This window comes from Berghia stephanieae, chromosome 3, assembly GCF_034508935.2.
Source record: "Berghia stephanieae isolate SIO BIC M18660-M18661 chromosome 3, UCSD_Bste_1.3, whole genome shotgun sequence".
NCBI lineage: Eukaryota > Metazoa > Mollusca > Gastropoda > Nudibranchia > Aeolidiidae > Berghia > Berghia stephanieae.
The window spans coordinates 6,811,455-6,835,798 of record NC_088362.1 but is presented as its reverse complement, the minus strand read 5'-3'; the positions used below and the strand labels follow the sequence as shown (position 1 = coordinate 6,835,798).

General features: G+C 34.8%; 1 protein-coding gene across 3 annotated transcripts; it reads right to left on the bottom strand.

Annotated features, from left to right (window-relative positions):
• Positions 1 to 4,062: 4,062 nt before the first annotated feature.
• LOC144967078 (uncharacterized) lies at positions 4,063 to 21,624 on the bottom strand. Of its 3 annotated transcripts, none has more exons than XM_078903898.1 (3): positions 21,347 to 21,624; positions 19,592 to 19,899; positions 4,063 to 9,960 (listed from the first exon to the last, which is right to left on the bottom strand). In XM_078903898.1, exons 2-3 carry the CDS (start codon positions 19,856 to 19,858, stop codon positions 9,652 to 9,654), a joined length of 576 nt encoding a protein of 191 aa, XP_078760024.1. In that variant the 5' UTR covers positions 19,859 to 19,899; positions 21,347 to 21,624; the 3' UTR covers positions 4,063 to 9,651. The 3 variants fall into 3 exon arrangements, with proteins under 3 accessions (XP_078760024.1, XP_078760023.1, XP_078760025.1); XM_078903897.1 differs by having other exon boundaries at positions 21,351 to 21,565; XM_078903899.1 differs by lacking the exon at positions 21,347 to 21,624 and adding an exon at positions 20,443 to 20,645.
• Positions 21,625 to 24,344: the final 2,720 nt, after the last annotated feature.

Genomic DNA, 24,344 nt, shown 5'->3' with positions numbered 1-24,344 from the left:
AAGTTTTACGAATATATACACTATCCAGATGAATGAATTCACAACATATAAATTGAACACAATTCCGTTTGAAAATATAGAATAATAATAATATATAATTTAAATCAAATTGAAGTTGGTGGGCTCCAGTGATCAACGCTAAAGCAACGCTAAAAAGTGATCACGTGACGCAGCGCTTCCTCCAAGTGGCTCCTATCAGCATTAAAGTAGACGGAATAATTTTCCAAGCTGATTTCTCAACTTTGAAGTTTTTGGTCTTTAAGGAAGAGGGGTGTCGCCATTCCAATGATTGTCTCTTAGATAAATCATCGTCGTCACAACCACTGCTACCACAACCCACTACACCACCACCATCATCATCATCATGACCGTCGTCTCCGCCACTACAGTCTCACCATGAAACATTTCTAAAACCAAATCCGGCAACAGCTGTTTTTCATATTTCAGTATAAGAATAGCATACAATAAATTATAATGATATTACAAGAGTTTCATTTACAAGCATTAATCTGTTGACACGTTTATATATCTTCAACCTTCCTATTTTCCTACATGTAGAGGAAGACAATATTGTTAGTTAGCAAAACAAAACATTGGAAGTGATACTTGCACAATGACACAAGTGCGTTTGTTTTAAGAGATTCATCATTTTTACCATGAAATTAAAAAAAAAAAAACAAACGACGAAATTTATAGTCGTAATAGTAGTAGTAGTAGTAGTAGTAGTAGTAGTAGTAGTAGTAGTAGTAGTAGTAGTAGTAGTAGTAGTAGTAGTAGTAGTAGTAGTAGTAATAGTAGTAGTAGTAGTAGTAGTTGTTGTTGTTGTTGTTGTTGTTGTTGTTGTAGTGATTTATTTCAATCGCCTCAACTTTAGTGATATATTTCAAATAAATCAATACATAAACTCAATACAAACTATCGCAGCGTCGCAATGTGTTAATCGTTATAGCCCTCGGCACAATTAAATAGGGGCCATGTGTTATGTCAATTTCATTGAGACTGCTTCAATCCTCGCCATGTGCTAGATTGTCAATGATAACGGCACGTAACCAACCCAGAACACGATTGGTCTACGGAAAACAACCAATAATAAACCAGGCGAACCTAAATCCTGGAATATTGTTGGCTCCTTGTGATTCCCCAACTCCCGACAGAAACGCTAAGACGGGGGAGAAATAGGTCTCTCTCCCATCCCGTCTACTTTGAGCTCACTGCTCTAGAAGAAATTCGAGAATTCAACATAGCGATAAGCGGGTGGTTGGATGGGAGCATCACCCTTGAATCATATACCTATGATGTTCGCATGGGTGTACGATCCGATAGTGATGTCGTTTCTTCTTCTCTTTACTAGCCTATCCTGCTTCTTTGGTTTGTGATTGTATTTTTGACAGGGGATATTTTTTTTCCTGTAAATCCTCTGCCTGTTTGTTCTTGGTTATTTATAATTTAGCTTATGATATCTTTAGGTTATGATTTTGATTGACATTTGTACTATTTTTGTTAGATTGCTTGTTTTTTTGTTTCAGCGGTCTCTCATATAACCTCAATTGTGTTGGAAGAGACCTAAAGCAACAAACAAACAAAACAAAAAAAACATAGCGAGAAACATGTGTGAACGAGGGCCAGTAATAGATTTACATTGTGTTATCATTAATTAATGCCAATTAAATTAGATGTGTAGGAGTGATAATCAATATTGTGTTTTTGCCTGGCCGTAAGTTGACACAACCCAAAAATAACAGAAATCAATAACTCATGCTATTTATTGACAGTAATTGATACTCGTGTTACTATAGAAATATTCATTCACTATCTTTATATATATATATATATATATATATATATATATATATATATATATATATATATATATATATATATATATATATATATAATAATAATAATAATAATATTGTATATATAATATGAATGCCTCTAAAATCAATGAATTGCTTTGCGCGAACTACATTACCAATGTGCTATCGCACATACACCATAGTTCTATTATAGTATTTATATGCATTGATCATTATGCTCTCATTGATACATATCTTTCCCCATCCCACTAACTCGAGGTGTCCTATTGATTAAATTACTGATTAACGCATTATGTAATAGTGGCGATGTCAAGGGTATTGATTGAAATCACTCACAACCCCCCTATTCATAGAATATTAAACTGTTGCAGCCTAGTCAAAGATTTGCTCCGGTATTTTCACAGATCGGTTATTAGCGAAACCTTCAGCGATTAAGGACCCAGCATGAATGACTGAACCGACCTCCTGTGATTGAACAAACAGAACGGCCCACCAGGCAACAGAACTTGGCTACAAAAAGAGACAAGAGTGGAAACCTGGCAAGCAGTTGACGGAGACTTCTGACCCAGAGCGGCTTCTGTTCGACTTAACGGAAAACCCTTCTCGCCGCCAGACGCCTTGAAGCTAAGCCCAATCAATAAGAAAGATTAATAGTCTGTGATACGGGATGAAGATTAATACCCATAAGATAAATTTAATGAATTAAAACCAGCACTATTATTCTTTGGCTAATTATGTGTTAACTTATTATATGAGGCAATTCTGTTGATTTATATTAAAAGACTTTTTCTTTAACAGGGATCAATACTTACCTTCTGAACCTACCTATCCCTATACAACGTGTCAATACTCTACCACTATTACCTATTTCTTTAAACCTAAAACATTCTCTTACTATCAGTCAAGTGTCAGGAGCTTTTTACCCGACAATAAAAGGGAAATAAAAGTGGGACCAGACACTGGTCTATGGGGAAATATTTGACTCCTATCTATACCTATCTCCTTTCTTGCCACCCTCCTACATAGACGTGACATTAGGAGTAGTAGGAGACGTTTTTTATTGTTTTTGTTTTTAAAGGTTCTACGGCGCTTGCAACACATTTAGGTCATATCAGCGCCAGTAAAAAGGGATAATATAGGACAGTAAAAAGTTCTAGAATTGCAATTAAAGCACCCAAGAAAAGGTAAGACATAGGAGAATGGTACGAATAGGAAATTGGTGTAGATTCCAAGAGTATACAATCGATGTACTTAGTCTCATCCAGACACGAGCACAGGTCCCTACTAAGAGGAATACACTCAAATGCTTACGTTATAAATTAAAAACAACAAATATAATAATACATAACAGAGAGATGATTGTTTTTGTTTTGTTTTTTAAGGGTTTTACGGTGCTTGCAACACATTTAGGTTATATCAGCGCCAGTAAAAAGGAAGAAAATGGGATAGTCGAAAGTTCTAGAATTACAATTAAAGCACCCAAGAGAGAGTAAGACAAAGGGGAATTGGGAACAAATAGGGATCAGATGTAGATTCCAAGAGCATACCGTACCCATCAATGTACTTAGCTTGAGATCACCTATAAGTCTCATCCGGACACAAGCACAAAATCCAAGAAGGAGGAATACGCTCAAATGCTTACATCATACATTAAAAATAAATATAATAATACATAACAGAGAGATGATTTACAAGGAAAAAAATATCATCTCTCAAAACAATAACTATGCATTTGACTGTTTCCCTCCCAGCTAGGACTCGGGCCAGGGCCAGGACAAAACCAAGTAATCTCATTCCAAGACAAAGACAGAAAGCATGTTGGAAAACAGATATAAGGGGAAAGAAGACACAATATGTACCCCCCTGCCCGCTATGGGAGGTCAGGAACCCCACCCAGAGAGAGATGATTTACAAGGAAAAAAAATATCATCTCCCAAAACAATAACTATACATTTGACTGTTTCCCTCTCAGCCAGGGTATCCGGCCAAGGCCAGGACAAAACCAAGTAATCTCATTCCAAGACAAAGACAGAAAGTAAGTTGGATAACAGATATGTATAGGGGGACAAAAGACACAGTAGTAGTAGTAGTAGTAGTAGTAGTAGTAGTAGTAGTAGTAGTAGTAGTAGTAGTAGTAGTAGTAGTAGTAGTAGTAGAAGTAGTAGTGATGATAGTAAAATACGTAGTAGTGCTAGTAGTAGTAGTATTAGCTGTAGTAGTAAAACAAAAATAACAACAATAAATATGAACTCCAAGCCAGAACACTTTATTAAAATTGGCCGTTGTATTGTCAATAAAAGATCAAATGAATTATTGTATATGATATGACACAGGTATATAAATACACAACATACATAGTATTATAAAGAAGCCAAGTGGATTTGCCACAACGACGTCGAAAACAGTAATCATCAATAAATTAAATACCGTGAACAGCAGCTACACTTGTGAAAATTAAAAAGTTAAAAAAAAAACGAAAAGAAAAAAAATAATGATATGCATCACGCTTTTAATACACTTTACCCGGTGCCGTTGATTACATTCAAATATTGTGATCTCTCATAAAAGTACACCATCATTGTGACCGCAATGTATGTATTGTTATACAAGTCAATGCTTTGCATAATGTACAATACAAGTTGATACTTTCGAAAATTTCATATATTACTTGTTATGTTTACACTTTGATTTTGTGACAATGATAGAAAAAGGCAGTAATAAAATGGTACAGACTTGTGTAACTGTATATTATATTATCAATAAATATTAATATTGTAAAATCAATCCATAAAAGTAATGTAAAAGAGCAGAATTATCAAAAGGAGTAATCTTTTTTTTTAATTATTAAAAAAAAAATCAGTGACACGACGATTTAAAACCTGTCACCTCATTTTAAAAGACGGTTTGCGATAATAGTTTGTGGGATATAAATTTTACCCAATGCAGTGCTTTGAAAAAGGACTGAAAGGAATGACCTTCTGATGCCGATGAAAATAATAAGTCTATGACTCACCCGTTTCACACTTTGGGCAATAACAATTTTAACATTACATTATAATTGTATTATATCATAATAGACAGTCCGATGAAACAGAAAAGAAACCTAAGAAAATGGTTAATTAAAGAACATAAGACTCTATAATCAAGCCAAACGATTGTATTGATTGATTGATGGTACGCTTTTGTGTATTATATTTCATTGTATTTAACTTTAAGCCTTTAAATTAATCTTTTTTAAAAATTTAACACAGACCTGTCTACTGTTAGAAGAAAATCGTAGAATTACGGAATTTTGGCTCCAATTTCAGAACTTCGTGAGTATCTCTCTAAGTCATTAAAAATTACTGAAATATAAGTTGATGCCAGACTATATCATTTATAGGATCTTAAAAGTCTTATTTAATCCATCTGAGGGTAATTGTTGATTTTTAATGTTAATTAAAGCGAGTACAATTTTTTTCTCTTAAAAACTATGAATCTTCAAGTTATCGAGTAGACAGGTCTGAAATACTGAATATAAAATTCAGAGGATTAATTTATTTGCTCCAAGATTTAGAAATAAATTTAAAAGAAAAAAATAAAACAAAACAAAGAGCCCAAAATATTTTGGAAAAATTTCTCGTTTTTGTTTATCTTTTAAATATGAAAACAAAATCCAAATGCTTCATTACAGAGCATATAATGCACCAAAGACTAGAACAAGTACACAAGTACACACTTTTTGATATTAAGAACAAGATGTCATCTTCGTACTGACTATGGTGATTCAACAAACAAGTATAGTACAGCAACCATATTTCCATTCTTAGAAAGTTGTTGTAAAAGCAATCGAATATAATAAGGTGAATAGTCATATAAATGTGAGTGTTTCAATTAATTTTCTACACAAACAGAGATTTGTATAGATATCATCACCATCCTCCTCTTCATCATCATCATCGTTGTTATCATTATTATTATTTTGAAGTAAAAATACGGACTTAGGAAGCCAAATACAAATACGGAATAAATCCGTTTTTTACGGAATGGTTGGCAGCTATAATAATATTGGCATTTGTTTCATTATTATTGTGACATAGTTGATACAAACTATATACATTTACGACTGCCCTGCTGAGATGAGAAATAATTTATTTTGTTTGTTTGTTGCTTTAGGTCTCTTCCAACACAATTGAGGTTATATGAGAGACAGCTGAAACAAAAAAACAAGCAATCTAACAAAAATAGTACAAATGTAAATCGAAATCATAACCTAAAAATATCATAAGCTAAATTACAAATAACCAAGAACAAACAGGCAGAAGATTTACAGAAAAAAAAATATCCCCTGTCAAAAATACAATCACAAACCAAAGAAGCAGGATAGGCTAGTAAAGAGAAGAAGAAACGACATCACTATCGGATCGTACACCCATGCGAACATCATAGGTATATGATTCAAGGGTGATGCTCCCATCCAACCACCCGCAGAAATAATTAATAACCGAAACAATTTATGTCATGAATAAGTTATAATCACCAAACAATGAATGAAGAGCCATAGTTACAGTGTTGAAAATATGGATATATGCTTTTAAAAATAAATCTGTATAGTTTTACTCTAAAGTTTCCTAAAAAAATCTTTTGAATCATTTGTAATTTGGGGCAGCGTGGCTCAGCTGTATGGTCTTTGCGTCGTACCGAATTCAATTACCCACCACTGCGCTGTGTATGGCCTTGAGCAAGTCTCCTCGCCCTAGCTCAATTTGCAGCTCTGCAGTGCGGCTGACGCCCGAGTTATTCCAGTCTTCCCTTGGAATAGACCCTAGAGACAAATTTCCCCTACGGGATGAATAAAGGGAATTTAATCTATTATTTATTTTATTGTTTAAAATTCCTTTAGTAAGATGAAAATTAAAAACTGAAGGACTTAATATCCTATACTACGATAGTTCAAAATAATTAAATAAATAAAACAACAGCACACTGCGACAAAATCCTTGAAAATTAAAAAGAGGGTTTAAAAATTATCACATTCCATTAATAACAGTGGCAGTTATTATATATATGAAAATGTATAAATGAATCAATACTAGATTATTCCACAAAGCTGGAATTTGGCTATCTGAAATAAACTATCCTTTTGAACAAACCCAAATGTTAAAGGAAACAACAAGAGTGATTGCTTTCAATATAAACAAAATAGATTTCAATCTTTCTAATTCATTTAAAAATGAAAATGAGCATAAAATAAACATCATGAATTGAAAAAAAAAAAATTGGAGCATGCACCCACTTTTATACACAATACAAGCAACTATTCAGTAGTTAAAACTGCACAAGAAACCGAGGTCGAGTCCAAGAGCAATATATCTGATTGTCTCACTGGATGGTAGTGGTAGCTAAAATCCCACCATAGGTGATTTTAAAATGCATTTCAGTAAGTAACTAAAAATAATATAGTGAAAAAACATTTCTTTTAACTCTCTCCTTACCAGCCATTTTCATGATTTTCCCCAAAACAGCACACCCAACTAACACAAAAATAGATTTGTTATCACTCAAACACAATAACAGTAATAAATAATTCCTTTAGCAAAACATGCTCTACGACTCACTATTCATTTTCTTACAAAAGAAATTTGAATAAGAAAAATGTTGGTTGTATCGTAACGAATGTGACGATTTTCCTGTAGTTGGTAAGGAGAGGGTTAAAAGGAAAGGGGGGTGGGGTTGTATCATCCCCAACAAAAAAGTATATTCATCTATTTCCCTTTCATTTCAAAGATTCATGTTATAGCCCAATAAATAGTCTTATCTAGAACAAAGGGCAACAAGTCGTTTGGAAACAGCATATGATATAGGGGGGTGATGGAGGTGTTATGGAGGTTGTAAACCTCAATGGCTCAAAATACAATATTTCCTTCCCTATGAGAAATTCCACAGATCACAATCTTTATGCTGAATACACACATAAATAAAACAAAAGGAGACAGCAGCTAAAAAAATAAATATAATTCTTAAAATATGTGTAAAAATAAAAAGATAACAGCGGAATCACAACATTGACATGAATTAAAATCAAGCTGAATTGATCAAAGAAGACTGAAATGAAAGACAATGACTGGGCCACTCTTGACGTCATCAAAAAGTGCATAATAACACAGTGGAGGAAACACTCTGATAAGCATTTCATAGATTAAAATTTGAGGATTTGAGGCAAACACATCTCAAAAGATCAAGCTGAAGAATTGATTTCATAGTGCTCTGGCTTTAAAGTTATACATTCTCCATTTATTAGAAGTACAACACTATTTTGGCTCTATACACTTTTCATTTTGATATGATTCGTATAAAAAAAAAATAATGTTTTGTTTGACATCCTGGACCATCTCAAGAAGCTTCCAAAAAAATAAAATTCCATTATTGCACATATGTAAATCATTTGTTTACAAAAGTTCTTATTTGTCAAATAACCTCGCCATAAATGGTGATTAATTTCACATATCTAATTATTAGAATAATTCTATGACTATTATTCATTAATGTTAGATTTTTTTAAAAGCTAAATTTCATTGGACAGTTATCGTGATGATTAAATGATATTACATTTATCTTACAAAAATGATGATACGAATAAAAGACAAGAGATAACTGAATCATTAAATTCGTTTAGTAAAGAAATTCGTTTACGTCGAGAATAAATGACTATATGTCATAAGTTTTAAATTGCATAAGGTAAGGCAAGATGGCATTCTCTACCTTGTCAAAATTCCCCTCCTCAACTTTCTAATACTCAGCTTTTACTTACTTCATTTAAATCATGAATCAACACAACATCCAACAAAATGCTTATATTGCCAACTTTTTTGTTGTAAAAATGGCAGAACGTAAGCAATATGATGATTAAGAAATTTACACGAATGATAAATTGTGATTGAATACTGACAAATCACAGCTAAATGTCATATTTATGACTTGACAAAGAAATAAAGAGAAACATAAAGAATTGTATGAAGATACAGTAATAGTATAAATTACCTTTAAAAATGTTTTAATAGAAAAAAAGTTAAACATCATAAATCAAATCCGTGAAACTAGGTCATCTACCTTTATAATGGTCTCTTATCTCTCAGCACGATTCTATTGTATGCTCCCATTATATACAAATACATAGAAACCCAGACCAATGTAATTTTCTAAATTTAATTCTTGGACAACACTCGAATGCATTTCTTCTGAATTCCATTTTTAACATATTAAACCTCAAATTAGTGAAAATTTCCAACATGATGAAATAATAGCCTCGAATTAGAATGTAAGTGCAAAAACTCCATTCTGGTGAATAAGTGATAACAATTATATTTAAAAAAACAACAACAATATTGCATTACAACATTTGGTCAAATTGAAATAATTCTATGGCTTTGCTATACATAATATAACATCTTTCAAACATACTTTGGATGAAGTTATTCTGTATCTATTAATTAAAGAAAGATAACAACCATATCATTGATTTTCTTCAGTTTAACAGTAGCAGTGGTTGTGTAACAATGACAAAACGCGACAATAAGAATAACAATTATTCAGATCCACATTACCTATTAATTCCAAACAAACCAAAAACAAAACAAAAAAGGAAATACTTTTAAAAAGAAGAATTTTAACTCAAAGATTGAAAAAAAAAAAAGAAACAAAAATGTAAAAGAAATTATGTACAAATTAACATACAATTTAAAAATTCATTAATTGTTTCAAAATCCAAACACATCGTTAAATTAGAAGATAAGATAGTAATGTATCCTGGACAGTTTTATGTTATTAAAAAATCCCTGGGACACAAACACTGTCATCAATTGGTCTTATTATTTTTCTCTTCTTCTTCGCGCCACTCTTCCAGGCCTAATTTTCCGAGACGTTTTTCGACCCATTTTGGTATATTCCAAGGGCTGGACCAGGCAAATCGTGGGTTAAAGAGAACGGCGTAGAGAGCTGCTTGAGCCACGAGAAGAGCTGCTACGATTTTAAAGGTGTCCAGCAGAGGGTAGATGGCGTACATCATAGCCATGTGGACCACGATGTCGAACATTGTGCCTAGGGTGGAGTCCAACTCAACGGGGTGGGATTTCCTGAAGTAATCCAAGGAGCTCCAGTCAATGATCTGAGAATGAAAAAGGATAAAATAAAATGTGTCTTCATTTTTTGTTTTTAAGGGTTTTTTTTTACAGCGCTTGCAACACATTTAGGTTATATTAGTGCCAGTAAAAAGGAAGAAAATGGGATAGTAAAAAGTTCTAAAATTATAATTAAAGCACCCAAGAAAAAGTAAGACAAAGGGGAACTGGGAACAAATAGGGATCAGATGTAGATTCCAAGAGCATACTACGAATGTACTTAGTTTGAGATCACCTATAAGTCTCATCCGGACACAAGCACAAAATCCAACAAAGAGAAATACACTCAAATGCTTACATTATACAAGAAAAATAACCAATACAATAATACATAGGTAACAGGGAGATGATTTACAAGGAAAAAAATATTTTCACCCAAAACAATAACTATGCATTTGACTGGTTCCCTCCCAGCCAGGACTCTAACCAGGGCCAGGAAAAAAAAACAAGTAATCCCATTCCAAGACAAAGACACAAAGCATGTTGGAAAACAGATATAGGGGGATAGAAGACACAGTGTGTACCTCCCTGCCTGCTATGGGAGGTCAGGATCCCCATCCAGATAATATGCCTTCCTTGTGGTTTTGTGGTATGACAGTTGCCTCCGGAATGGTAAGTCTAAAATACCAAAAACAATGAAACGAAATGACCACACAGTGTATTTATTGGGACGAGTCCATGGCCTACTTGAGAGTCTATAGTAGGGGCTTGGATGGGTCTCTTGGATTTTGAAACTCATCGGCTGAAAACGATATTATGTCGTCAGGGTGATGTAATTAATTTACAAAAATTGATTTTATAGTCAAAATTATGAAACTTTGGCTTCAATTTTCAGTGTCTAAAACTGACAGAAGCTCATAGTTTTGTTTTGTTTTGTTTTGTTTTGTTTTTTTTTTTCTATATTTTTTAAAACTTTAAAATCGTTTTTTGGTACTTTATTCACTTCCACACAATTGAAATGATACAAGGTACATTATGAAATCCGTCGTCTCGATTCTCTTGAGTCTACTACAAACAACAAGATCAAGAAGGAAGGAAGGAAGAGGACGATCCCTGGGTCAAGTCCCACTGTGTTCAGCCTAATGTAGGATCCTTGGATAAATCTCATTTACTCAATATTCTCTCACCGCACTTATGTCTACGATGAGTACCTGGCTAGTGACAGCATTAATATCTCCCCCAATTTTTTTTTTATAAAATGTAAAAGCCTTCCAGATGTCACGTGTTGTCTTACATGTCCAGTCTTCCTGTTGGCTTGGAACTCATTGTAAAATACTTTGAACAAATTTCATTGACATCGCAAAATGTAAAAGTGTTTTCGTTGGTTTTTTTTATAGTTTGTTTTGTTTTGGTTGTTTTTTTCTTTTTTTGTTGTTGTTTTGTTTTTGTTTTTGTTTTTTTTTTTCTGGGGGGGGGGAAGGGGGTTGTATATTGTTTATTTTTGTTCTTGTTTTTCTTCTATTTGTGGTACAGAATGAGTATCTTTGCTTCAGTTTTCAAGTCCACTACTATTGCTTGCAACATTGATTCATATGGCATGTTGATTTATGTAAATGTTTATTTCATCATTGACATAGGGGGCGCTGAGACACAACAAACAGTAATAGTCTTTGCCTAACGACAAAAAGGTGAGCAGGTTTGCGTCACACTGTGTCCTTCGATGTAACCTATGCCCACTGATGTGATGATGACGACGACGACGACGACGACGATGATAAACAGACTGTTATTGATGTTGAAGATGATTATGGGGGAGGTAGGTGAGGAGGAGGAGGAGGAGGAGGAAGGACAACGTGGGTATGACACGGAGACTGGGGAGATAGAAAAAGAGAGGAAAAGAAACAGATAGATTGACAAACAGATGGATAGATAGATAGGTAGGTAGAATCCTGGATGGTCAGAGAGAGAGAGAGAGAGAGAGAGAGAGAGAGAGAGAGAGAGAGAGAGAAAGGGAAAGAAAGAGAGAGAGAGAGAGAAGAGTGGGGGATAGAAAGAAAGAAAGAGAAGAGTGGGGGAGAGAAAGAAAGAAAGAGAGAGAGAGAGAGAGAGATAGAGAGTAGGGTATATCCACTATTTCGAACAAGGATGGGCCAATTGTACTATTTAACCCTTAAACCCCCCCCCCCCCCCCCCCCTCCCAAACACACATTCCATCACCAACCTACCATAACAATACATAATGTACATACATAAACCAACATGGAAAATGGTGACTATATAATTTGATATTCATGTTGATTATACCCATACAAATCGTTAACGCCTCTGTGGTCACTGTCCAATTTTTAAATGAAAGACAATCATAACAACACCCCCCCCCCCCCCCTCTAAAACACACACACACACACACACACACACACACACACAAAAGAAACAGAAAATAGACAAAAATGAACGAGAAGGAATATAATTTGCATTCATTTTAACTGATAACACAGTACACTTTACTTTTTGTTTGTTTGTGGTCACTGTCCAATTTTTAAATGAAAGACAATCATAACACCCCCCCCCCCCCCCGCTCTAAAAAATACACACACACACACACACAAAAAGACAAAAATGATGTATACGGACTATAATGTGCATTCATTTTAAGTGATAACACAGTACACTTTACTTTTTGTTTGTTTGTTTGGATCCCCCCCCCCCCCCCCTTCTAATCTCATTCGCTTGACAATTTCCGACTGTGTTTAACGTCGTTAAGAATCTGTCAACGACCAAAATGACGGCGATTGCTGGAATCAACATCTGATATTAAAAGAGCATTTCCAGCATGCGGCGTTGAACAAAATTTCTTTTCTCTACGGCAAGGCAATCCGAGTCTTTTCTGAGCTCGAACTCCTACAATATCCAATCTCCCTGACTACCATAACTACCGATAGTCAGCTAAGGTACATATCATCATCCTCAGTACTACCGCAAACTCGGGGGCCCAAATAATTTTTGGGTTTTGGGAGGGGGGAAACTTTTTTTTTTTTAAGTCTGTCCTCTCCCAAACCCCCTACTAGACTTTTTTTTAAAGTCCCCCCCCCCTCCCAAACCCCCAAAATTATTTGGGTCCCCGAGTTTGCGGTAGTACCTCATCCTCATTATCACTACCACCATCATAATCATGATCATCGTCGTCGTCGTCATCATCTACATATTATGTTCCTACACATGCTCTAGTATTGACTACACCATAATGGTTTACATATGAATCAACGTTGAAAACAATAGTAGTAGAATTGACAAACGAAGCGAAACAACTCATACTGCATGGATTTATGAAGTATACGTACGAGTGGACCTTGGTATCTACGCAGGCAAATAAAAGTAAATTTCACTGACAACAAATAATAATGCGTCTACGTGACAACTTCAATGCCGTTGACACCTGTAACTGTAACACACCTAGCTCTTGCACTGCTTCTATGTTCGAGGTCATGTTTACCGGGTTATATAACGATAAGTTTTACCAATGATATTATATTATATGGTCTGTGCACGACATTACATTGGCAATAGACGACCTTACTGGACCAGCCACCAGCAGCGGTTAGAGCTAACGTTGCTTCATAGCAGTGGTGTCATTAATAGATATCATAGATATTTTAAAAAAATAATAATAATGCCTTTTTCGCCACGACATCGTAAGATATCGTCGCCTAGGTATTCCACGAAGGAATAAAGATAACTCATCAAACAAGATGTCTGATGTCAACAGGAATCACCCATGTTGTCCAAGTGAGCAAATTGGAGGTTATTAATCTTGCTCAAAGAAAAAAACGAAAGTGCCTGAAGCGGGGCTCGAACCCGGGTCATCCGGATCACAGTGCACTGCCTTAACCACTAGGCCACTGCGCCCCCATATTATATCACAGATATACGTTGTCTCAAAACAAGCTGATTTCATAGATTCGCACTGTCTCAGACTCAAGAGTACTTTGATTCATAGATTAACATTGTCTCAAAGTACGCTGCTTTCATAGTAGATTTACATTGAGAACACGCCGATTTCATAGAATTAGATTGTCTGAGAGTACGCTGATTTCATTACATTTACAGTCTCAGAATACTGAGACAGAAACGTCAACGGACCGTTTATATAGTAATACAAGTAGTCGTTGTGATAATGGTAATGGTGGTGGTGGAAGTAGTAGTAGTAGTAGTAGTAGTAGTAGTAGTAGTAGTAGTAGTAGTAGTAGGTAGTAGTATAGTAGTAGTAGTAGTAGTAGTAGTAGTAGTAGTAGTTAGTAGTGAGTAGTAGTAGTAGTAGTAGTTAGTAGTTAGTAGTAGTAGTAGTAGTAGTAGTAGGAGGAGGAGGAGGAGGAGGAGGAGGAGGAGGGGAGGAGGAGGATTTTATTTACTTTCTTCTTTAAAATAAAATACATTTTGTTTCGAACACTATTCTAAATGTTATAGATAGTATGCGCTTGGCTAAGAAGCTCATAACATTGCCATCCGGAAGTATAACGGACCAACACACAAAAACTGTGTGTATCCATGAACGTTTATAGTCGGGTTAATACAGTTCAATGAGCATTACTCATAAACGCGGATGGCAAAAAAAACAATAACAAAGGCCCGAGTGACGCATCTTCGAACTATCTATACGTTACGTCCGACGTGCACTTATCTGTACACGTCGGTTTTGTACCCTGCTATATTTACCTAAGTCTTACGGGCGAAGTGGCCGAGTGGTTAAGGCATTGCACTGTGACCCGGAAGGACCCGGGTTTGAGCCCCGCTTCAGGCACTTTCGTTTGTTTTTTTCCTTGAGCAAGATTATTAACCCTCGATTCGCTCACTTAGACAACATGGGTGATTCCTGTTGACATCAGACATCTTGTTTGATGAGTTATCTATATTCCTTCGTAGAATGCCTAGGCGACGATATCTTATGATATCGTGGCGCAAGAGGAAGAGGCATATTTTTTTTTCCGGACTTTTAAATAACATTTGGTCCATTTTAAAGACATTTTATTGACATGATGTGATAATATGACAAATGTGGCATGTACCTTCGATCTAATAAATAAAGAAACAAATAAGTTCAAAACTTTAATTAATTGACCGAAATTACACATTATCAAAATTTGTGTCGCTAAATTTTATTTGAATTGACTTAAGTTACTTTTATTTCGTTTACGTATTTAATTAAAACAAAACCTTCAATTCAGTTTTCAACGGCAGTCCGACCTCTACAGAATCTCGATTTGAGACTGTTGGTAACTTCACTAATTATGATTTTGATTCTTTGGGGGGTTTTTTTGTTTGTTTTGTTTTGATGGTTAAAAAACAAACAAAAAACAAACAAAACAACAACAAAACAACAATATATACATAATATGAATATAGACCCCTCACTCCCCCCCCCCCCCCCCCCCCCCCCCCCCCGGCTCCATTCCCCATCGGAAGGAAGGAGGGGTTAGGAGATAGCACCTCCTATCTGTGAGAGAAGGGGCACCGTCTAAAATACAATCATTCAATTCATTGTAATTGTTATCATAGTATAGTATGCATTAACACTATAGTATAATAATATATCATAATATGAAACTGGACGCTTGCCAAGACGATTTGGACTCTGGACGAGGAATAGGAATAGGATAACCCATTGGCATATCAAGAGACGAAATTCATAGATACTGAGCTTAGTAGGCAACCGCGCGTGTCAATGCTTTTGGTTTAATGAGACATTAGCGGCAATCATCAATCTGAAAACGTTGTGTATCGATGAGATAACGATCGAAGGGACGTGGCGATTGATCTATGTAGTAATAATCAGTGATGATAATGGATGGCAACGTGTCAAAATGGCGCTAAAGCATAGCTGCCAACTTTTCAAAATGCAAAAAAAAAAACGTATTATTATACGCGGTGCGGCGCGGACGCCCAATCATGTCTTAAAATGGCATATTCATTAATGTACTTAAGTACTAGAATGGTCAGAACTGTAATACTAAGAGAAGCTTACCTTTATCATCATACTGGGTAGGCATAAGTGATGGGGAGGTGGTGACAGAAGCAGATTACTGAGGCTAATTTTACTAATATTTATCAGATTTTCTTCTTTTTTTTTTTTTTTTTTGAGTTTTTTTTCTTTTTCTGGATTGGCCAAATCGTACTAAGTACGATTTTATCGTACTGGTTGGCAGCTATGCTACAGTGACCGAAGCCACTACAATTGATGCTTTTGTGGCAAGTTGCTATGCAGATACTTAGACCCTACACAAACCATCACTGACCAACGTTCACGACCCCTGAATGTCCCTGGAAATTGATTTTAGACTAACGATTATAAACAAGGAATAAAGAGAGATTAGAAAGCAGTTTCATATTTGCCATAATAATCAACCAATTGATTGTGGGCAATCAAAGGAAGAAGAAGGAAAGTGAATCGGTCGGTCCATCGGCCAAAGTCAAACGAAAACAAAGAAAATCATTTAGTGACGGAGTATTGTGTACTACTATTGAAATAGATGATGCATATGATAATAATAATAATACACTAATAGTAGTAATAACAACAACAACAATAATAATAATAAATCACTCTCTCTCTACACACACACACACACACACACACACACACATATAGAGAGAGGAGAGAGAGAGAGAGAGAGAGAGAGAGAGAGAGAGAGAGAAGGGGAAAAAAGGAGAAGAGGGAGATGGAATAACAGATACATGTAGAGAATGAGATGGGAGAGGGAGATTGTGAGGGGATGATGAGAAAGAATACACTCAATATAATGAAATAAACGTTTTTTCTAAGTCTTGTCATTAATGTCGCCATCAAAAGTATAATAAATTATTTTGATCTTTTAATTTCTAATGCTTCATCCTCAATATGATCAGATTCTGCATCTAAGAAATATAATCAGTGAAATAATCACTAAATTTTGTGCATTCAAAGACCTTGTAAGTGGAGGAATAATTTTAAGCCACCAAAAATAAACAGTACACAAGATAACTGTGTCTCCGGGAGTCAGAACAAAAAATTAAATTGATCATTACTAGAAAACGGAGAAGTAACCTAATAAATCGGACTGGGCACCAGTATCGAGTGGTGTTCCTCAGGGAAGCTGCCTTGGTCCAGTTTTGTTTGTAATGTTTATTAACGATCTTCCAGACGCTGTGGACTCTCTGTGCCAAATGTATGCAGATGACACTAATGTCTTCTCTAGAGTAGACAAGGAAGAGTTCATAACTCAGCTCCAAAGTGATCTTGACAGCTTGGCACAGTGGGCTGATACATGGCAGCTTAGGGTTAATGCCGACAAGTGCCATGCCTTGAACTTGGGATATAGAAACCCGCACCATCAGTACATAATGAGAAAACATGACTCTAGCGAGACTGTCATACTTCAGCCTACTGAAGAGGAAAACGATTTAGGTGTGGTAGTTGATCAGAACTGCTGAAGTTCTCTAAGCACATTGCAACCCAAGTAAATAAAGCAAAAAGGATTGTTGGCCTCATAGGGGGTCGTTCACTCATCTTGATAAAGATAACATGAGACAATTGTTCATTGCACTTGTACGTCCCCACTTGAATTTGGCAATGTAGCATGGGTACCACGACTGCAGAAAGACAAAGACCTCATAGAAAGGGTTCTAAGACGCGCAACTAGGGTTATTCCTGGATTAAAAGATCTAGAATACACAGAAAGACTGAAAAAGATATGAATACCGAGCATGCAGTATAGGAGAGATAGAGGAGACCTTATCGAAGTGTTCCGTACATACAAAATCTATACTCTGTAAACATGAGCCCTCTCAATCTTGATTCCACCATCACCACCAGAGGACATAGATTCAAACTCTCCAGGGAAAGGTGTTCTCTAAACCTTAGGCAGAACTTCTTCTCAGTTCGGGTAGTCGACAAATGGAACCGCTTGCCTGCAACAGTTGTCTTTGCCTCTTCATTGCAGGCATTCAAGTGCCGTCTATACGCTCATTGTGAAACAGACAAATACTGTTTGTAGAGTTTAATTCAGACACCTCCTTCCACTATGTTGCATGCTCAGTTTTGAGAGATATGAATTAAATATGTTCACGAATGCACAAGAGCAGATAAAAGGCTGTAAAAGCCTACATAAATCTGGACTTATATCAAATCATATAAATGTGAGAGTAAAATGAGGAGCAGATGCAACATCATATTATAATTTACAATTGGCTACTATACAAAACTTGACTTACAAAAGAGCTTTTTAATCTAACCACAATTTAATGGTTAACCCATACTCTGGAGAAAATCTTATTTAAAAATTTGGCCAGAAAAAAAATTATATCGATTGATTTAAATTACCTTCATCTTGGCGAAAACTCTCAACCAACCCGGGACTTCATGAAGAGGGAAAGAGGGGCTTAAAACAACATAGTGCAGGATTGTGGAATAGGAGAGGAATGAAATTGAATGGCACTCCTGCCAAAGAGTCAGGACTGTAGCCAAGGACCAGATGAAATGTCCCAGCACTGAGAGATTTAAGATTAGGATAAAGTAAGGTTTCATCAACAAACGTCTTTGTTCCATCTTAAAGATCAATAGACGTAAAGAATCTTTGTATAGGAAAACTAACCCCTCCTCAATGAGGGAGGACAAGTGTCAAAGTAATAATGGCGTTGGTTTTGTTTTTAAGGGTTTTACGGCGTTTGCAACACATTAAGGTCATATCAGCGCCAGTAAAAAGGAAGAAAATGGGATAGTAAAAAGTGCTAGAATTACAATTAAAGCACAAAAGAAAAGGTAAGACAAAGGGGAATTGGTTCAAATAAGGAACAGATGTAGATTCCAAGAGCACACTGTCAAAGTACTTAGTTTGAGATCACCTAAAAGTCTCATCCAGACACAAGCACAGGTCCCAACTAAGAGGAAGACACTCAAATGTTTACCAATCATATAATATAATATGGAAACTAAACATAATACAATGCATAACAGAGAGATGGTTTACAAAGAAAAAAATATCATCCCTAAAACTGTAACTATACAATTGACTGTTTCCCTCCCAGCCAAGGAACAGGACAAAACTAAGTAATCTCATTCCAAGACAATGACAGGAAACAATTGGAAAAAGTGTATGGGGGGATAGAAGACACAGCATGTACCACCCTGTCCACTATGGGAGGTCAGGATCCCCACCCAGTGTTGGTTTTGACACACCCTCAGAAAGGAACCATCAAATGTGTCCAGCCAGTCTCTCCTAAAGCAATAAAAAGGTTGGGACCATAAGGGGTAGGTGATGATTGGAGAACAGAGAGGTGAAAGAAGTAGGATTGTATAATGACCCGAGCTGATGAAGATGAATATTTATGTTGATGAAGAGGATGAAGAGGAGGGTGATAATAATAACATAGTATGAAGAAAAAGATTTTCAAAATTTTCATATTTCATCAATCAGCAAACGGCATAATCAACTCTTCATGGAATTTTTTTTCAAGATTATATCAATAAATAGATAGACAACAGACAGACAGATATATATATATATATATATATATATATATATATATATATATATATATATATATATATATAGATAGATAGATAGATTGGAAGATAGAAAAGAATTGATATGTCGTTAAGAGGCAACATGATTATCGCATGTTCCATATTATTTAAAACTTACTCACCTTTTTGGCCCAGTAGGTTTTATTCCACATGATAAAGTAGTAAAGGTGCTGCGTTAGGTGCAAGGCCATAAGCCATTGCATGCGTTGTGTTAAAAGAAGGGAGGAACAAACAACAGTCAGTCCATCCACCAGAAAGTAATAGCGAACCCTGATAAGATCTTTTCTAGGCAGTGTCCGCAATCCACACAAAATCATAGAGTGAGCTAAAATGTGGTAGAACTCCATGGCAAACAAAAGGAATGCGCTGATATCGAATAAGAGACTCATGATTTCACACAGATATTTCCAGGCTTTGCAATGGACTGATTCTGCAAAAATAAAAAATAAAAAAACAATAAAATATAATTTACACAAATGATGAATATGATAACAGATTCACTCTTTAGTCAGATTTTAAATATTGTATGGTTCTCTCAACAATAAGACAGTTTTACAGCTAGTGGCATAGAATTGTAATCAGCTTGCAAAATTCTGATGACCGAAATACTCATGATAACAAACAATTCTCAAGATTAAAACACAAAAATTAGAGATAAGCAAAAAAAAAGTGTCCTCTTAATCTTATCAGTTACGTGTATTGCAAAGATAATGAGAATTTTTTTATCATCACAGATAATCCAAATTTCAATTATCAATCTCTGAAACCACAAGAGATTGCACTCCTCTTTATTATCATTACCACAAATATTTTTATCATTATTATTATTATTTTTATTATATTATTATCACCATATAATCATAACTATTATCATCATCATCGCCATTATCATTACTTATTGGTTTATAATATGTAATTTATTCAACTTGAATTGATATCAATCTTCTAGTACAGTGGTTTCCACAGCACTCACCCAAACAATGTCTGCTTGCCTATTCCACTTTCCCATATAAAACAAGAGTTTTTCATATCAAATGTGTCACTCTATATTCCTTTTCTCATGCTTTATTGAATCTGTATGCCTGTTTTTGCGACCCCACTGATGGGCAGGTAAACAATGCAGTATTCAACATCCTTATACTTGTTCATCTTACTCTACCAACTATTTGATCAAGTCTTAAATTGTGTTAGAGTTAGAGCCAGAGAAAAACAAAGCAATGATTGCATGATTACCAATTTTTACATTGATTCGTTTTTAACAAATTAGGATTTTTCAAAAGTCAGGGTGAAGACAACAATACATTTATAGATCAAGGTAGGTAATTGGGTAAATTATGAAAATGTCAATAAAATGACAAAGAAACAATAGCTCAGCTGTTCCCATATACAAAACATTATGCTCATAATTTTTACTGGAAAGGAAATGAGAAATGTTCCTACACGAGTACAAGTTAGTATGGTGTACAGATATGTCTAAAAAGAATAATTGTTGTATTGTAATGGAAATACTCTCAAACCAACGTAAAATATTACCCATTACAATGTTATGTTAAATCGTGCCCGTATCCATGACAATATAACAAAGGCGTAACAAATTATAACATATGCATGCTTTAGTCTGATACTGATAGAGAAGGAGAAAAATATCTTCACAAAACACTCATTGGTCAGCATCCGTCGGGTTTAAAAAAAAAAACAATACAACTTTTCTTCAATTATCACATTGAGTGAATATTAAATTGTCTACACACATTATCCACGGTGAAAATACAAATTGAAATAAATGCTTAGCGCTAGGAGTAGTGTAGGAGTAGGTGCTTTCGGAAGGTCTCCCCACGATTGATAATAAGAATAAATGAACTCAAAAGCAAGCTCACTTACGGCTACGGGTAGAAATTGTTTTGAAACAACTCCAATCAGTCACAGGCAGGATGTCCACAAGACAGTCTAGACGTCTATCTAGCTATTTAAATTATCAAGCAAAACCGGTCCTTGTCCGATTGATTTACTTTGATCGAACTCGAACATGAAATGTGTAACACACAAATGCAATGTTTCTCAATGTGTACAATAGCCTACTGTGTGTGTCCTGTTGCACAGATTAGTGAGAGAGGCTGTGACACACTTTTTGTTAGCCCCTCTGTTCCACTGACCCAGTATGAATAAAAATCTATCATAGAGCTAGGAAGTCACGAAACAAAAGAGCTTGTGTGGCTTGTGGGCAACGGATTGCGACAGGAAAGAGAAATAATTGAGGCAAAAATGAAAATTTTAAAATCAAATTTTCCTTGAGCAGGCTTATCTCTTTATGTGTCTTTAGAAAAGAAAGAAAAAAAGTAATGCACATTTATATTGCGCAACCTATCCCCCTGGTTGGAGGCTCTGGGCGCAGAAAAAGAGAATAAAAGTAAAAGGAGTAGGATTTTTGTAATGGTTCAGATTTTTTTTTAATGAAAGTATATTTTAAAAATAGTGCATTTTTTAAAATGACGTCCCAGACTTTGGCATTCCTCTTGGAAAAATAGCCACTGATAAACGTCTGAGGCTACAGACATCTGTTGAGTGAAAAAAAAAATTGTTGTGACTGAGTAATAAAATAGTAATAATTAATAATTACACGGTCTCACTCACACTGACACTGGTCTGATATTTAAGTGTTGTGGCTTTGTGTTTTCTATGAATTATATGATTTGTGAGTTTGTTCACTCCTAGAAATCAGTTAGCCTTTTGATATAATCACATTGTTTCCATGTGAGTTGTCCTCTTGTGTTGGTCACTACAATGGGATATAATCGGTGACAAATGCGTTCCTTAATATCGTGCAAAATTCTAATTCTGAGAGTCTTGATCAGTATAAACATGTTTATATTATTAGCACCATTCAAGAAAGAAAACGTTATTCAAATTATCATGTCACAACACAGCCTTTCTTAGGTTGTTGTGATTGACGAGCAGCATTTTTTTTTTCTTTACGTTTTGAGTCCCGGCGCGATTTTGGGAACTCATGACTAAAATATGACGATCAATCTTGAATCATTATTTCAGTTATCATTGAAAGTGTAAAAAAATGATTCACAAAAATAAAAGTGAGACTTAAAAGCGAAATGTCCACTTAACCTAACAATAATTGCCTATTTGGATAATAAAGATTATTATTATTATTATTATTATTATTATTATTATTATTATTATTATTATTATTATTATCATCATTATTATTGTTATTATTATTATTATTATTATTATTATTATTATTATTATTATTATTATTATTATTATTATTATTATTATCATTATTATTTTATTATTATTATTATTATTATCGTTATTATTTTTTATTATTATTATTATTTTTATCAATGTGAGCAATGCGCCATGCAAGCGGTCACAAGCCAACATCAACACTTACATAAGGAACTAGAAATGATGTCTGTAAGGCGTGATTACATTCTTTCTCGACATAGATAAGTTACTCATCAATCTATAGATGACTATGTGAGTAAAGATCATAATATTCAGTGCTCTGCCGTACTCTAGAAAAAACACATTAAAAAATTTGGCCAGAAAACTCGTCCTTCGCTGAAGGGTTTGAGAGTTTTTGCCAAATGAGGGTCATTTAAATCGATCGATATTTTAAGAAGGAGTTTTCTGGTCAAATTTTTGAATGTGTTTTTATAGAGTACGGCAGTGCTCCTTCCACAACGGGTATAATATACCGGAATCTATAGATAGTTCGAAGTTGACATCACTCAGGTCCTTGTTATTGCTTTTTGTCATCCGCATTTTGTGTGTTGGTCCGTTATACTTCCGGATGGCAATATTATGAGCTTCTTAGCCAAGCTCATACTATCTATAGATAGTATGCGCTTGGCAAAGGAGTTCCATCCTGAAGTATAACGGACCAACACACAAAACTTTGTGTAACCATGATCGTTTATAGTCAGGTTAATACAGTTTGGTGAGAATAACTCATAAACTCGGATGGCAAAAAACAATAACAAATACCCGAGTGACGTCATCTTCGAACTATCTATAGGTTCCAAGCGGACTGTTATACGAAAACTCTATAAAGCGACACACACACACACACACACACACACACACACACACACACACAAGACATACACATCCCTCCCCTCCCACTTGTTATGATGATGTATGTGGGGCATTTCTAATTTGACATAATAAATGTCATTTAAAACTAATCTTTTTGATGTCATTTTTCGTCGGGTGGTGCATCGATCTTCGACGATCTCCTGGCTGTCAGCGATGCCATCTTTGCGCTGAAAGTGAAAGGCTTTAGCCCAGGGCCCTACTATAACTATGCCCTGCTTTAGCCTCGTATCAAGTCATAGAACGAGAGCGCCGTATTAGAACGATCGCGTCTTAGTGTAAAGATAAAAAGACCGGTTTCGAGGCTTCGCCCCCCCCCCCCCCTCCCAAAAGTAATAATAATAATAATAATAATAATAATAATAATAATAATAATAATAATAATAATAATAATAATAATAATACACATTTATACAGCGCTCATTCTCGTGTAAAACACAAGCTCTGGGCACTTTACAATATAAATTATCAATTTTAAGTGAAAATAATAATAATAATAATAATAATAATAATAATAATAATAATAATAATAATAATAATAATAATAATAATAATAATAATAATAATGATAATAATAATAATAATAATAATAATAATAATAATAATAATAATAATAATAATAATAATAATAATAATAATAATAATAATAATAATAATAATAATAATAATAATTCATAGCCAAATCAAGGATTCATAGACTCAATAAAAACAAATACAGTAAAGATATGGCTTGAGATTCTTTTTAAAGGTAGGTAAAGACTT

Excerpts from the sequence above, each read along its gene's own strand:
- LOC144967078 (XM_078903898.1), bottom strand. The coding sequence starts at position 19,858 with ATGAGTCTCTTATTCGATATCAGCGCATTCCTTTTGTTTGCCATGGAG. Across the intron at positions 9,961-19,591 it reads AAACCTACTGGGCCAAAAAG|ATCATTGACTGGAGCTCCTT; the intron begins GTGAGTAAGTTT and ends TTTCATTCTCAG.